Here is a 17,392-nt window from a genome sequence, read left to right on the forward strand (position 1 = left end):
TCTTTTAAAAAATTTGGCTTTTTCCCCCATTACCACAAAAATGCACACCCAAAGTTTAACACGGAAGCAATGCAAAAGTTCTTGAAACAACGAGGGCGTAACTCAAAATTCTAGCAGGAGAAAAGGACTTTAAGAATGAAAATAATTTAAGCAGGAGAGAAAAGATAAACTCTGCTAAAGCCATCAACACTTGGGCCAACCGCAACTCTAGCTAGGAGGAAGGACACCCTTCTTGTCAAATAACAAAACAGCTCTCTTATTAAATACGATAACAAATGCCTTTATTTGCTAATTGTAAGTGTCCTTTATTTTAAACGGTATAAAATAGGGCTGAGAGTCGTTAAAAGGTGAAGTCTCATCCCAGCAGAGTCATGAAAACCTTTTCTCTTTTGGTGGAAAAAATGACCAGTCAAAACAGCTTCAGCCCGGCACAGGGAATAACACAGGATGGTACCCTGCTCGGCAGATGCCATAACTGGGGTTTCTTAGATGCTTTCAAAATAAACACACCCAATGAGGAGGGAAACGGTTTACTTACTTGACACTGAAGTCCAAATGCCTGGGGAAATCTATCTTGCCTGCAAGAATTTTTTGGTAAATGCCAAATGCGTTGTCATCAAAAAACGGAGGAAACCTGTTAGAAACATAAACATCTATTTTTAGTGGCGAGCAAGTGTGGAAAACATCCCTGCTTTGTTAAGGATGACTCTTTCCGCCTGACCCAGGCAGAACAGAATTCATTTCACGGCAGCTCTCTCCTCGCATCCTGGAGTCCATGGATGGCTCCAGACCAGCTTCGAAGAGATGGTTCCAAGAGGCCAAGCGTGAAGCACTGCAGCCCAAGTACAGAGGATGGGCCAGCAAAGAAAAGGCAATGACCATGAGGCCATCTGACCAACTATGAGGTCACTAGGGAGACATTAAAAATGTCTCCCCAACTAGATCATGAGTGGACCTCTTTGTATCCTTGCTGCATACTGGAGTGTGTAGCACACAGTAGGTGCTCAATTAAGTGTACACAGGCCAAATGTAAGAGGATAGGTTACACTGTATCATATTTCTTCCTAACTTTATAGAAGCCAGTATGTGAATCTCCACAGTCAATGAATTCACCTCCATCCTACTTTGGGAGGTGAGTGACAGCAAGGCTGGTTTCCAGTTTGCAATTTTAGGCACAAAAATCTACACCAGGGGTTGGCCAGTGACGGCCCACAGCCCCTTTTGGTCAATAAAGCTGTACTGGCACACGGCCATGCCATACACTTATGTATCATCTGCAGCATAATTAAAGACTACAGTCTAGTTATAGAAACTGACAGACCTAGCTTTTCTAAAATCTGGAAATGGAAAAACAAAAAAACATGACATAAGCTAAAGAAAAAATATACTTACAACTGCAAAGACCAAGAAAAATCCAAGAAACTCTAGAAGTAAACCACTAAATATATACTAGATAGCCACATGTCCCTGGGCACAAGGTATACTTTTGATACTTCCTCAGAGCGCTCAAGGCAAAGACCTTCAACTCGAAAGCATAACCTCTATTTACTTTCTTTAGAAGGAGGTCTTCTAATTCAGTAGAATAAGCAACTGAAATATAAAGGGGAGTTTTCAAATGATGGTCTGACTGAGGATGGCAGATCTCAATGATCAAAAATAATTCTTGTGTTGATTCCAAATCAACTCCTCGTGTTTTTTTTTGTTAAAGAGAAACAGGGTATCATGGGTGGAATGGTGGCCTCGAAAGTTACATCCCTGTCCTCACCCCGACTACCTTAAATGGGACCTTATACGGAAACAGAGTTTTTGCAGATGTGATGAAGTGAAGGGTCTGAGATGAGGTCCTCCTGGATGAGGGTGACCCTACATCCAATGACAGGGTCCTTATAAGACACAGAAGAGGAGAGACCCAGACACAGAGAAGAAGCCCTGTGAAGACGGAGGCAGAGACGGGAGGGATGTGGTCACAAGCCCAGGGACGCCTGGAGCCCCCAGAAGCTGGAAGAGGCGGGAAGGAGCCTTCCCTGGAGCCTCTGGAGGAAGCTCAGCCCTGGGACACCTCGACCTCAGACGTCTGGTCTCCAGGACTGGGAGGATGGATGAATTCCTGTTTTAAACCCCCCAGTTTGTGGAAATTTGTTACAGCTGCCCCAGGAAACCAATACACAAATATATTACAGAGAAGAGAGTCGAAAAATATTTTAAAAATAAAGAACAGAAATATGAAGTACAAAAACAGAAATGAATGGGAAAGTGGAAGGAAAAGAGGTAGGTTCCTCAGAAAAATGGAAGATTCTAAATAAATGTAGAAATGCAGCTGCGTGTAGCATAAAATAGCCTTTTTTCCTTATGTGATACTTTCGTCCCTCAGCTTTACACTTGGGCGTGAATAGGAGCACAGGGTCCGTAAGACCACAGCTGTACCTCTTGGGGTCACTGGCTGTTACGGTCTCATAACTACAACTACTCTGGCCAGTTGTGCTTCCAGAGTTACCAGCTTCCACGGATTGAGAAACTAGCCAGGCCGGGAGACACCCAACCCTCGCCAACCGTGAACGCCTTGAAGCTCATCAATCCCAAGCTAGCCCTTCGCGTGCGTCAGGCGTTTCCTCCAACAGTGGTTGGGGGAGTCATATTCCTATCTTGGGGGGCGGCCCTGTCTGAGTACAGGCAGCTGTATGATTTCACTGGGGGAAACAGATACACATTCAGAAATGGGGCCACGAGGAAATGTGTCACACATACCTACCCACGTGCATGGAGAATGTGGCACACAGTGCTCTGGGGGAGCTGGCATTACAAGACACTATCGTGGGAAAGGTATGTTAGCAGAAGTTGAACAAGCGGGAAAAACAATACTAAGTGAGCACGAACAGATCCTGCCTGAAGGAAAAAGCACGCAGAAGGCGTGTCAGAGAACTCGGCATGTGGAAAGTAGCCAGAGAAAGTGCCCTCAAATCTCTGCCTTTAATCCAACAGAATTCTTCCAATTATTTTTTTTTAAGGGCTTCAAATGCTTGGCTTTTTAAAAAAATTTCTTTCTTTCTTTCTTTCTTTCTTTCATTATTTTTTGGCTGTGTTGGGTCTTCGTTTCTGTGTGAGGGCTTTCTCTAGTTGTGGCAAGCGGGAGCCACTCTTCATCGCAGTGCACGGGCCTCTCACTATCGCGGCCTCTCTTGTTGCGGAGCACAGGCTCCAGACGCGCAGGCTCAGTAGTTGTGGCTCACGGGCCCAGGTGCTCCGCGGCATGTGCGATCCTCCCCGACCAGGGCTCGAACCCGCGTCCCCTGTATTGGCAGGCAGATTCTCAACCACTGCGCCACCAGGGAAGCCCAAATCCTTCCAATTCTTAATAAACGGGTGCTCACCATACAGAAGTGGGCATTATATGCACCTTGCATTGTCCGTGGTGAGATGTAGTCAGAAGGACAACCTGCTCATCTCCATGAAGGCAGGCTCAAGACTTTCGTCTGAAAAATTCATGCCAATTTTGCCATTTTCTCCATCATCTTTCTGGATTCTTTTTATAGATACCTTCGACCTACCTAAATCTTCCAGTAAAAAAAATGGATTGTCCAGAAACAGGCACCATCATTGTTGTGACCTCGTGTTCTTCATCAGACACCCAGAGACCCCTGTTACAAAATGATGGTCCTGGGACGTCCCCCGTGATTTGTGACTCCCTTTCTCTGACTATAAATCTGAATATGGCTGCATTTTCGTCATATACCTCAACCAAAACAACGAATCACACCAGACAGAGTATGAAAGAAGGGAAGAACGCAGTGGCCCGCAATTAAGCTGGACATAAAAGAGACTAATGCACATGGGAAACAACATCACTCTTTTCTCTAAATATTTTTAATACTAGGACATAGTTATTTTTTTCATTAAAAATTTGATTTATGTTAACCATTATTTTATCACCTTATGTATAAGATATGCTTTTACATATAAACTTATATACTTATATATATAATCTCAGTTTAATTTTCAAATGTGGTGAACGTTGACAGATATAACCTGCATCCATGAGAGCTCTTTGGGGTCGATACTAATATTTAGGGGCATTTTCATAACTTTTAGGAAGGGAGTAACTTTTAGGGCAGATGGGTTACTGGAAATTTTTAGGGCCCTGCGGCTGAAATGTTTTGAGAACCACTGCACTGCAGCTAATGTTCCACATGGATGCAGCTCCAAATGCAGACTAGTTCCATCTTCCTGAAAAACAGGCGTGTGACTGAAACACTCCACATGGGTGGATATGAAAGGAGCCGATGATGGAAGACATCAGGGCCGAGCTGGGTGCTCCTGGGAAAGCCCATGAATGGGCCACCTATTTTCAATCCAACCGAAACATTTCTTACTCAATGAAAATAAAATCCCAGTTACGACATGCTCTCATACCTAATCATGTAGCTGGTTGTACCCAACAAATGTACTTCTTGTACTTCATGAAACATTTCGCCCGCCAATGAAAGCAATAAGCAAAGAGACAAGACAGAGTCTAGCCTGATCTTGCTAAAGGTGCCAAAACAGGAAATGGAAATCCAACAAGCAGGCGGGAGACGGGGACTTGGAAGAAAAGGCCATCTCCACCATCTATATGATAACTCCCTCCCACTGGCCACAAAAGGCGTCTGGGTTCAAGGGGGTGAGAAGAGTAGCTTGCACCATCCAGTGATCTCGTGGGCAATCAACACACGGAACCAGACGGTTTCAGATCCACTGAGCGCTCCAGAGAGAACAGAAAGGGGTGCTCGGGCGGAGCGTGGCTGGGAGCAGCGGAGGAGGGCTCTGAGGGCAGGTTACAGGTGAGCCTGAATCGTGAGGACCAGAAGAGAAGGGACCAGCCGGGGGGATGCCCTCAGGAGGCTGGCAGAGAGAGGGACAGCAATGCCTCATGGGGTGCTGGAGGCACAGCAGGAAGGCCTGCGATCCCAGGAGAGGGGCCAGGCCTCCGTCTAAGGTGGGCAGGTCTTGTACAGACCGACTCAGAGCCTCGTATAATGAGGAGCTCTGGGTCCTTCCCCTCGAGGGCTGCTAGGGAGAAGGACGTGGCCTGGCGGGTGTCGGTGAGGGACCCCTCCAGTGGCTGCCAGGGGGAGGTGTCATGGGCAGGGGGCAGCTGGAGGAGACATGAGGACACTCGGGGCTGGTCCAGGCGAGAGCAGAGGCTGGCCAGACTTCAGGGACAGCCCAGGGTCAGCCAGGCGTGCAGTGTGGGCAGGGACGGATGTCTCTGAGAATACCACCCAGACAAGCCTGACTCTAACTGGAGATGTGGAAAACAAAAATATGCTGAATGTGAACAAACAGTTCCCTTTTATGAAATGCAAAGTTCAGCTTACGGTGTTCTAGGTTAGGAGAGGGTTTTAATTATTAATCTCCAAATATTCTAATAATAGGACCTAGTAATAGATTCTAATTACATTATTTTCTACTGAATTCCCAATATTCTCTGAGACTACTAGAACTGTATGGCTAACATTCTACTGGAATAGAATATTTTCTATTTTCTAATATTCTAATATTTTAATATACTACATCCCAATAGTAATTAGAATATTATTTTAATATATCTTAAGAGTATCTTAGTTACTGTTAAAATAGCATATTAAATTATTAGGATTCTAATATTTATGTTTATATAATAACCCTTATAATAATTCTAGTATATCCTAATATTATATTCTAATTCTACCCTATCTTACTTTATTCTACTCTATTTTAATAATTTTCTGTTATAGTCTATCAATACTGTGTTCTAATAGTATATTACATTCCAACGTTGCCTTTCCTAATGCTATTCCCCATTATTATATTCTGTACTATTATACTCCATCCGAACAATAAAGACAAAACAGAGGACACATGGACCCCATTCTGCTACACATGACTGGGTGCCGGGATTCAATTCTCCTCGGGCAAGGCTGCCCTCTCGTGGTCAGCAATGTACAGGAAAAAAGATATGCTGCTGGCCTGAGTGTGGAAGCTGATCAAGTACGGGTGCAGAAAGATGTACAATTTCTCTACCTTCTTGGTGGATTGACCGTACATGCCATTTATTTCAGCGTTCTGCTTTGATTACGACTTCCTGGGCTAGGGTGCCTATGAAGAAATTTGGGTGTATGTGATTTGCTAGAGGTGTTTGACTAAAGAGCAATGGAAAATGGAAAAGATTAGATAGATTGATAGATATTGATCTATGATTGATAGATATTGATCTATGATAGATATTGATTTATGATTGATATTGATCTATGATAGACAGATATTGATCTATGATTGATATTGATCTATGATAGATATTGATCTATGATTGATAGATATTGATCTATGATTGGTAGATATTGATCTATGATATTGATCTATGATAGATATTGATCTATGATTGGTAGATATTCATCTATGATAGATATTGATCTATGATTGATAGATATTGATCTATGATTGATAGAAAGGCAGACAGCTAAAAATTAATAGATATACAGTTAGAGATAGATATAAATAGATGATAGGTAGATAAAAATAAATATATAGAGAGTTAGAGATCGATACAGGTCGATGATAGGATAGATAGATGACAGATGATAGATACATAGAATAGATGACATATAGATGATAGATAGCAGATATACAGTTAGAGGTAAATAGGTACAGATAGTAAAACAGACAAATAGGTAGAAACATGATGGATATAAATGACAAACTAGATGACAGGTAAATATGACAAACAGGTGACAAGAGTGGGGAGACAGGTATATTATGTAAATAGATGACAGAGCTGACAACAGATACTGACAACAGATACAATAGAGAAGATATACAAAGATGACAGATAGATACAGATGATAGATAAACAGACGATAACTAGATATAAATGCCAGATAGACCATAGATAGATGATGAAGAGATGGGATGACTGATAGACGAATACGGACAGGTTTGCACAGATTCCCCCCTGGCTGCTCCCACACTCAAGGCAGGAGAAGGCCGCTTTCCGTCCTTCTCTCCAACTGAAAGCTGTGGACCAGCCCTGCAGGGAACCAGACAGGCATGGAACAGGCTCCGGCTTTTATTAAAACCAGAGTAAACTCAGTGTCTGCAAAACTTACCAGCAAAAAGCACAGCCGCCAAAGAAGGCAGGAGAAAGCGAAGGGGCGGGAGTGTGGACGGAACGCTTCTGTCTGCACGTCAGACAGAAGAGCTTCGTGCTCACAGGACGAGGAGGAATCCCCAGGTCCCCAGTTTCTACGAGGGGGATGCCTGCTTTGTGTGTCCATCCTGCACGTCTCATGCAGAAGCCACACTTCAATATTTAATCATGCCGACCCCTTGAGAAACAGTCCGACTCTCGGCTATCTGGACCAGGGGCAACGTGATTCCTAACCTCCCCCGAGGCACATTTCGCATTTCAGGGAAGAACACCCCCTTTCCGTTCTGGCACACTATACGTGCATAATGTACTCAGTTGCGTTATCCAACATGTATGTTACCCAGCTCTGGAAATCACCCCAGAGTGTCCGTGCAGGAGATGAACAGCATTTTCTTGGGAGACAGGGACACTTAGAGACAGGATAGAAGACCTCGACAGCTGTGCCCTGCGGGTCCTTCAAGCCTGCGCTTTTACTCTTAGGAAATCAAGCCGAACGGTCAGTTCATATATCACCGTCACCAGCAGCGGGAAACTGCCGTGCAACCCGACCCCGAGAATCTGCCCCCGACCCCCAATGCCCCATCCTAGGGGCGGGCTGAGCACCCCAGGGCCAGCGAGTGGGGCAGGGACTCGCTGCAGACTTCTCCATGGAAAGCCAACTCACCCCGAGAGCATCTCAAATATCAGGATGCCGAGCGCCCACCAGTCCACGGCTCTCCCGTGGCCCTTGCTCTGGATGACTTCGGGGGCCAGGTACTCGGGGGTCCCGCAAAGGGTCCACGTCCTGTGGGCAGAGAAGGGGGTCCACAAAACTCAGCTGTGCTTGGCCAGTGCATGCGTCTCAGAAGCACTGAAGGTTAGTCACTGAATGGATCAACAATATGCCTTAAACCCTCGCCCGGTGGATAAAGACAGTAACCTTGTCTCCCCTGACTTATGGCCTTTATAAACACTCTGTAACCGAAAAAGAATCTGAGTAACGGCCCTGTTATCACGGCTGTGTCTTGTTCTTGGTGCTTACTTTTGCTGCTCAGAAGCAAACCCCCCAGTCCCTGTTTTCCCATAAAATGATGGGAAAAAGGATTCAAGGACTGACTCAAGGGAACGACCCTCAGGAACCCACACGTCTGCTTTATGAGTAAATGAGCTGGTTCTGTCCCCTCAGAGGAAACACAAAGCGACAGCTAAGTGTCTTTTCCACCTGCTCTGCAAAAGGTCTGAAGTGTTTTTGTGGGTTCGCGGTCATTTTAGTATCCGTGGTGGCTTTTGGAAATCCTCAGGTTAAGGGGCTCTGGGATGTTTGGGGTTTAAACGGGGTGGACAGCTTTGGAAAAGATTTTCTCCCCAGGAGTTGAGACTTGTAAAAAAAATTAGCTTTTAGCCCCACCTAGAGGACAGCTGGCTGAAAGCAAGAGATTCCAACCAGCCAAGCCGGATCGTCTGGGTGGTTGTTTTTTATTTGGGTCATCCCTTCCCTGTGCTGCCTTAGACCTGTCTTTTTCACAACAGATAGGAGAAGCAGTCTTCTCCTTTTAAGAGAATTCTATTTGTACTTTAAGAAGCCCCAATGTTTAATTAAAACTTATAATTTGTAACATTTCTGCTGAAATATCTAAATTTTTATGCCCTATGGAAAATAAAGACTGATTTTCCTAATTTTCTCTTTATTTGTATATCTCAGTATGGAGAATTCTGCTAACAAAAATTCACCCATGAAAAGATAAAAAAGGTACAGACTTCTAGTTGAAAGATTAAGTCCTGGGGTTGTAACATATGGCGTGGTGACTATATAGTTAATAATACTGTATTGTACATTTGAAAGTTGCTAAGAGAATAGATGTTTAAAGTTCTCATCAAGAGTAAAAAATTGTAGCTGTGTGGTGTGGTGTTGGATGTTAATTATAGAGTTACGGGGGAAAATCATTTTATACTAGATACATATATCCAATCGCTATGTTGTACACCTGAAACTAATACAATGTTATACGCCAATTATACCTCAATTTAGAAAAAAAAAGATAAAGAGCCATCAGTGGATGATGGATACACAGCATGGGGTCCATGCACACATTGGAATATGACTCAGCCATGAAAAGGAGTGAAGCTCTGACACAGGCTACCACGTGGATGGACCTTGAACACAGGATGCTCAGTGAGAGAAGCCAGACCCAGGAGGACGTGTATTTTATTATTCTATTTATATGACATATCCAGAATCGGCAAATCCACTGAGAAAGAAAGGAGATTAGCAGTTGTCAGGGGCGGGGTAGTGACTGGTAATGCGTAGGGGGCTTCCTTTGGGGGGGGGATGAGAATGTTGTGGAACTAAACAGGTGTGATGGTTGTACAACCCTGTGAATGTGCTAAATGCCACTGCATTCTTCACTTTAAAATGGCTAACACAGTGGATTTTGTGTTATACGAATCTTAATGGAATTTTTTAAAGCCACATAGTTTCTCTCTGCCATACCCCAAGGATCACATATTGGGTAACCCGGTCCCTTACACCTCCTGTTGCATTTAAGGCAGCTCTGATCACCTCAGGATCCCGTTCAACAGACTCTGCTTGAGGTCTGCAACCTCTCAGGTCCCTGTGTGCTCCAGCCCGTCGGCTAGAAGAGGGAAAATTAAACTTTTAAAAACCCCGTGTCCAGGGCTTCCCTGGTGGTGCAATGGTTGAGAATCCACCTGCTGATGCAGGGAACGCGGGTTCGTGTCCCGGTCTGGGAAGATCCCACATGCCGCGGAGCGGCTGGGCCCATGAGCCATGGCCACTGAGCCTGTGCGTCCAGAGCCTGTGCTCCGCAACGGGAGAGGCCACAACAGTGAGAGGCCCGCGTACCGAAAAAAAAAAAAAAAACCTGTGTCCAAAGCATAGGAAAATAACACGCTAAGGTCATGTTCACATTTTATATGACAGATCAGTAACAGTGATTAACATCCAAAAGGGCAACCACAGACTTCCCTGGCGGTCCAGTGGTTAAGGCTTTGCCTTCCAAGGCAGGGGGTGCAGGTTCCATCCCCGGTCAGGGAGCTAAGATCCCACATGCCTGGTGGCCAAAAAAACCAAAACATAAAACAAACAATATTGTAACAAATTCAATGAAGACTTCAAAAAGGGTCCACATCAAGAAAATCTTAAAAAAAAGGGGGGGGGCAACCAAAGGAGATGCCAGGGAACATGCTGCTGTGACACATGAGCTATGTATGAGCTCCATCGGAGCCTTTAGCAAAAGTCAGAATGGTGACTTTCTCTTCCCAAAAGTGCAATTTAGACAGCTAGGCTGTTAAACCACAAAGAAGATCTGGAAATCGCTTGGTTCCATCCCATGTTCTTACATTGGGTAAAAGTCCAAGGCAATCAATGTCATCTGCCTGTTTTGTGTTTTCGGTGTGTGTGTGTCATCATAATATACACTAAATCCCCAGAACATATTTATCATATAACTGGAAATTGGTACCTTCACCCATTTCCCCTTCTGCTCATCCCTGCTCCTGGCAACCACCATTCTACCCTCTGGTTCTATGAGTTCAGCTGTTTTTTTTAAAAATTAAAGTATAGTTGATTCACAATGTTGTGTTACTTTCAGGTGTACAGCAAAGTGATTCAATTAAACACATATTTTTTTTCAGATTCTTTTCCATTATGGTTTATCATAGGATATTGGATATAGTTCCCCGTGCTATACAGTAGGTCCTTGTTGGTTATCTGTTTTATATATAGTCGTGTGTATATGTTAATCCCAAACTCCTAATTTATCCCTCCCCAGCCCTTTCCCCTTTGGTAATCATAAGTTTGTTTTCTAAGTCTGTGAGTCCATTTCTGTTTTGTAAATAAGATCATTTGTATTATTTATTTAGATTCTACATATAAGTGATATGATATGGTATTTGTCTTTCTCTGTCCGACTTACTTTACCTAGTATGATCATCTCTAGGTCCACCCATGTTGCTGCTAATGGCATTATTTCATTCTTTTTCATGGCTGAGTAATATTCCATTGTATATATGTACCACATCTTCTTTATCCATTCATCTGTCAATGGACACTTAGGTTGCTTCCATGTCCTGGCTATTGTAAATAGTGCTGCTATAAACACAGGGGCGCATGTATCTTCTCAAATTAGAGTTTTCATCTTTTCTGGATATATGCCCAGGAGTGGGATCTCGAATTCAGCTTTTTTAGATTCCACACGTAAGTGAGATGCTACAGTATGCGTCCTTCTGTGACCGACTTATCTCACTTTCATGCCCCCAAGGTCCAACCATGTTGTCCCAAATGGCAAGATTTCCTTCTTTTTTATGGCTGAATAATATTCCATTTTATACACATCTCCTATCTTCTTTATCTACAAGCCAAGAAACACGTGAGGCTACCAAAAGCTAGGAGAGGGGCACAGAACAGATGGTTTTCTAGAGCCTTTACAAGGAACATTGCCCTGGCAACACCTTGATTTCCTACGCTGGCCCCCAGAACTGTGAGGCTGTAACATTCTGTTGGGTTAAACCCCTTAGTTTGTGGTACTTTGTTATGGTGGTCCCAGAAGCCAAACACCCACCCCATGTGGGCCATATCACATCAGCCCTCACCCAGTTCACCTCCGCTTCTAAAGCACCTGGGGTTTTCACACTGCACACCGGGTATTATAACTTGTGCTATGTGACGGGCTACAAGCTAAATGATGGCCAGGGAAACACAACATTTGGAAACACAGCTTTGGAGGTCCAGAACATTGTCATAATGATGTCCATGTTTATCTCTTCAAACAGGCTGACCACCCAGTTGCCCCCTCAGGCTTGGAGAGATGACATCATGTCACGTGGACAAGCAGCTACAGCTCAGAAAGGGGGTGCGATGGGGTTTCCGTGAGGAAGAACTTCAGGTTCTCCTTGTGACTTTGCCCTGGGATCGGCGAGAGGAAAGAGTCAAAAGTGCAGAGGTGACCGCTACACCCCGTGCAGATGGCTACTATCAAAAAACCAGAAAACAAGTGGTGACGGGGATGTGGAGAGAAGGGAACACTCCTGCACTGTAGGTGGGAATGTAAAATGCTGCAGCCACTACGAAGAACAGGATGGAGGGTCCTCAAAAAGCTAAAAATAGAATCACCGTTATGATCCAGCAATCCCACTCCTGGGCATACACCCACGAGACATGAAAGCAGGGTCTTGAAGAGATATTTGTACACGTGGGTTCGTAACAGCACTCAACAGCCACAAGGGAGAAGCAACCCAAGTGTCCCTCATGGATGAATAAACAAAATGTAATATATCCAGACTGTGGAATATTATTCAGCCTTGAAAAGGGAACCCTGACACCTGCTACAACATGGAAGAACCCTGAAGACATTATGCTCAGTGAAAAGGAAAAGCACCTAATGATGCCACTTACATGAGGCCCCAGAGGAGTCATACTCATAGAGACAGAAAGTAGATGGTGGGTCCAGGGGCTGCGGGTGAGGAAGCAGGGGAGCTGGCCCATTTTAACATGGACAGAGTTTCAGTTCTGCAAGAAGAAAAGAGCTCTGGAGATGGATGGCGGGGACGGCTGTACCACGTACTGAATGTAATTAATACACTGAATTTTATGCTTAAAATGGGTTAAGATGGTATCTTGGATGCTATCTATATTTTGCCCCAATTAAAATTGTATAAAGTGCAGAGACCCAAGAGGCTAAGAAAGGAGGGTGTCCCCATGCGCGGGAGATCCAGGAACAGGTGTCTGATACCCAGAGTCAAGGTAAGGTAGCCAGGACCTCAGCAGAAGCTGGACCAAGGGCAGGTTTGGAAAGGATCCGGGACCAGTAAGTCCAGACAGAGCCGTGTGGGAGCCACATCAGCTGGCACGCTTCCGCCAAGGAGCATGTTGCTGGGGCAGCCACTTAAAAACTCCGGGCTGCAGCCCAGGTCCAGACCACGTGTGCCCAGGTTGCCTAGTGTCGCCGTTGTGTCTGGCACCTGTCCGTAGACAGGTAGAAAGGAACGGCATCTTAGGAGGGAGAAAATATCCTTTGCAAGGAACTCCTCCAACAAGAGATGCAATGATGAAGCATTGATAGAAGAAACCCCTATCTTGCAGGTTTAATGTAAAGAAAGTAACAGTGCCTGCTCACTGATATGTATGTCCACTCTCTCTGTTTCTCTGCCCACCATCGAGCTCACGCTGACCCTGCTGTGTAAGCAGTGCATCTGGTCCGAGCCCTCCCCAGGTCCACTGGAGTGTTGGGGGTCTTGGGCTCTCTACAGGAACCCACCCAAAGGTGCTCTTGGGTCCCTGCTTCCCTCCTCCATGGCACCTCTCCATTCCCGATCTCTGATTCTTTCTTCACACGACAGACTCTTTCCCATTTCCCTAGAACCCCTGGTGATACAAAGTACCATTCCAATTTCAAATCCTATGGAAGTAACGGAGGGTCACATTACATTGGCTCAGACAGAGACTGTATGGTCTGGTAACCAGCCAGGAATTCGGGTGCAACAGGTGGCCGTAAGTTCAAGGAAGGAAAGGAGATGGGAGACGTGGGTTCTTCCCACACGGAGTCGAGCGGGAAGGGGCACACACTCCCTGCTGGGCTTTTTCAAGTGACGTCCCGTCAGGGTGCCCAGAACCACCTGGCGGTCCAGCTAGGAGTTTCTTGTCCCCAAGACTTAAGCTTAGGAGCATCTTTCTTCCCGCCACACCCAGCTGAGCCAACTCAAAGTCAACCCTTGTTGCTTCGGCTCATGAAATTCTTTAATTCTGCTGAACGATCCAGGTACTGGCCCGTTAATGCTGTATTCCCAGGTGGGGCACATCCACGGTTGGCTGAATCTAGCTGGAAGCCTGGCGCTTAGCTGATGTCCTCACCAGGTGGAGGTGGGTGCAGATAATTGTATCTGTGTTAGGTGTGGTGTCTCCGCTTACATGTGGAAAGGTGAGTCTCTTCCTGGCTTCATCCTGGGGGTATGGGGCACAGATCGAAGGCCGTATGACTTTCCAGTTTCTCAGTAAACTCAGGTAGCCTGACCCCCTCATTCAAGTAAAAGCTTTCTCCAAAAAGCCCCCAGGCTTCTTGGATGTAGAGAGGCATAAACTGCTAGAAAGAGCTTCAGACTGCAGTAAACGTTCTTAAAGCCTTAGTTTCAAACAGTACTGCAGTTCCCTAAAACGTTAAAGAGAATTTCCGTAAGTCCCAGAAACTTCAGTCCTTGGTTAATGCCCCCAAATAATTGAAAGCAGGGGCTCTAACAAACATTTGTACACCCAGGTTCATAGCAGACGATTACTGCAAGGAGGAAGCAGTCTTTTCCTTTTAAGAGAATTCTCTTTATATTTAAAAAAGCTTCCTGCAAAAAGCTCCCATGCTTCTTGGATGTAGAGAGTCATAAATTGCTAGAAAGAACTTCATACTGCAGTAAATATGCTAAGACAAGACAGACAGTGGGGGATGTTATTGGGAGAGTGCTGGTCCAGGCTGTGAATTATCGATGCCCCTGGTCTTATCATTTCTGCTCACTTGGCTCTTGAAGAGAGGGCAAAGTGACACCCGCCCTTCTCAGTTTTCTCACAGTTATCAGGTCCACCACAATTGGGGGTGGAAGACCGTTATCCAAGTATGCTCTGTAAAATACACGTCCAATTGCTCATGTGTTCCGACTCCCCCACTGCCTTCCATGGCATCCCCACTGAGTTGAATTGTGTTCCCCTCCCAAAAGGCCTAGACTCCGGTACCTGTGAATGTATTTGGAAATAGGGTCTTGCAGATGTAATCAGGTTAAGACTGGGACTAATCCAATGACTCGTGTCCTTAAAAGAAGAGGAAGAGAGAGAGATCTCTCTACTGTATTAGAAGGAGGCCACCTACAAGCCAGGAAGAGAGCCTCACCAGGAACCAAATCAGCCAGCACCCTGGTCATGGACTTCCAGAACTGGGAGAAATACATTTCTTATAAGGTCACCAATCCTATGGGATTAGACCCCACTGTCATGACATTATTTGACCTTAATTACTTCTTAACAACATGATCTCGAAATAGAGCCACAGTGGGGATTGGAGCTTCGAGACATGAATTTTGGAGGAACACAAGTTCAGTCCAGAGCAATGGTGGTGATCATGCAGGTGATGGTGATGATGGTGATGGTGGTGATGAAGGTGATAATTATGGAGATGATGATGATGGTCATTACAACGTTGATGTTGATGATGGCGATTGTGATAACGGCGATGATGATGGTGATGATGATGATGGTGATGATGGTGATGATGATGAGGTGAGGGTGGGCATGATAAAGTCAGAAGCACCTACTGTCTACTCAATGCTTACTACATGAGAGGAACCGTTCTTAGGAAATACTTTCCAATGAGCAGACCCATCCATCGTTACCAATCACCCTACAGGGTACGAACAATTCTCATGACATAGATGAGCAAAACCAAGGCACACAGGTGGTAACAACATACAACGTACTCAATCTCGCCAGCTGGAGAGTGGCAGACACAGGGGTCCAGCAGAGGCAAGTGGTCCCCATATCCACTCTTCATTCCTAACTGCCCCTCTGAGGTGCTTCCGTTAACAGAGGCTCTTGCTAAGGGAAATAAATTTAACCTGGAAGCCCTAAGGTACTACCGCTTGGCTATTGTAGGGATGCACGCAAACCATCTTACCTCTCAGGGCCTCAGATTTCTCAGCTGTAAAATGATGATGGTTGGTCAAACTTATCACCGAGTGAATTTGTGAAACATTTTAGTGGTGGTTTGTTTGAATCAGGGCTTCCAAATAAAATGATTAAAAAAAAAAAAAGAAGCTACCAGGTGGACTATATACCACATGTTACCAATAGGGGGCAGCACCAATGCCATAAAACCAATTTTTAAAACTATATAAAGTCTTCACACTCTTCTACGTAAAACCATCCCATTTTATTCTTAGCCATGCAATAGATGAAATTCTATAGGGGAAAATCAGATTGCATTTAATAGCATCCTAGAACGAAATTGGGTCATTTGTAGAGAGATGGATGGACCTAGAGACTTTCATACAGAGTGAAGTAAGTCAGAAAAACAAACATCGTATATTAATGCATATATGTGGAACCTAGAAAAATGGTACAGATGAACTTACCTGCAAAGCAGAAATAGAGACACAGACGTAGAGAACAAATGTATGGATACCAAGGGGGGAAAAGGGGGTGGGTGGGATGAATTGGGAGACTGGGATTGACATATATACACTATTGATACTATGTATAAAATAGATAACTAATGAGAACCTGCTGTATAGCACAGGGAACTCTACTCAATGCTGTGGTGACCTAAATGGGAAGGAAATCCAAAAATGAGGGGATATAGGTGTATGTATAGCTGATTCATTTTGCTGTACAGCAGAAACCAACACAACACTGTAAAGCAACCATACTGCAATAAAAATTAATTTAAAAAAAATAACTGCACCATAAAAGTGATCCTAGGATAGCCCCTCTCTAAAAACCATCAGAGATGAATCATTTAGTGTAAAACAGCTCCCAAATCGTTTCCCACAAATGGGGCTGTTTCTACGCGTGAGGGACACAGGTATCACGTGAACCAACCCCATCTCGTCATGAAACAGGACGTTATGGATGTATTTTCCAGGTCTGCTTCCCAAGATGGGAGCTACTGGCTGCATGTGGCATCTGAGCACTTTTAAAAGTACAGAGGAACTGAAATCCTAATCTAATTTTAATTAACTGGAACATTCAATTTAACAACCCATACTCGAGGCAGTGACTGAAAAACTTTTTAACTATTTCTGGAGAGCTTGGTCACGTGAATCTACTTTCTTTCCAGCTGTTAAGTGTTACGGACGCTAAATACAAATCAAGTGTTTCTGATGAACATTTAGCACCCTCCTTGAGATGCACGCACCAAAGAACAAAAGGCACGTGGAATTTCAAAACCTCAGTAGCAAAAATTCATCGTAAAGTCTCTCGGTGCTGATACTTATGATACGTTGAAGCGATCCTATTTGGGAGATACTGAATTAAATCGACTTTATGAACAAAATAATCTATACCTGTTTTACCTTTAAAAACATGGCTACTTAAAAATGTGAAATAATACACGAGGTCTGCGTTGGACTTGTATTGGACAGCACTGCTCTAGACAGAAATTTTAGGAACTTAAATTACTAAAATTGTCCGGAGGAACAAAACATACATCTTTGTCCCTGGAAAGGAAGTGCTTTAATGACAGCCGGTATTATCAGCAGCTGTGA

The 17,392-nt window shown here is 44.5% G+C and overlaps 1 protein-coding gene across 2 annotated transcripts in view; it reads right to left on the reverse strand.

Moving 5' to 3' along the window:
- The window catches only part of PRKX (protein kinase cAMP-dependent X-linked catalytic subunit), a gene marked incomplete at its 5' end in the record, with an annotated part of 82,047 nt that overhangs the window by 12,997 nt on the left and 51,658 nt on the right, over positions 1-17,392 (reverse strand). For both annotated transcript variants that reach the window (XM_082610652.1, XM_082610653.1), the window contains 2 exons: positions 539-634; positions 7,824-7,943. In XM_082610652.1, coding sequence (XP_082466778.1) covers positions 539-634; positions 7,824-7,943 — 216 coding nt within the window. The remainder of the gene's footprint in view (positions 1-538; positions 635-7,823; positions 7,944-17,392) is intronic.

This window comes from Mesoplodon mirus (assembly GCF_964341445.2).
Source record: "Mesoplodon mirus genome assembly, chromosome: X".
Classification (NCBI taxonomy): domain Eukaryota; kingdom Metazoa; phylum Chordata; class Mammalia; order Artiodactyla; family Ziphiidae; genus Mesoplodon; species Mesoplodon mirus.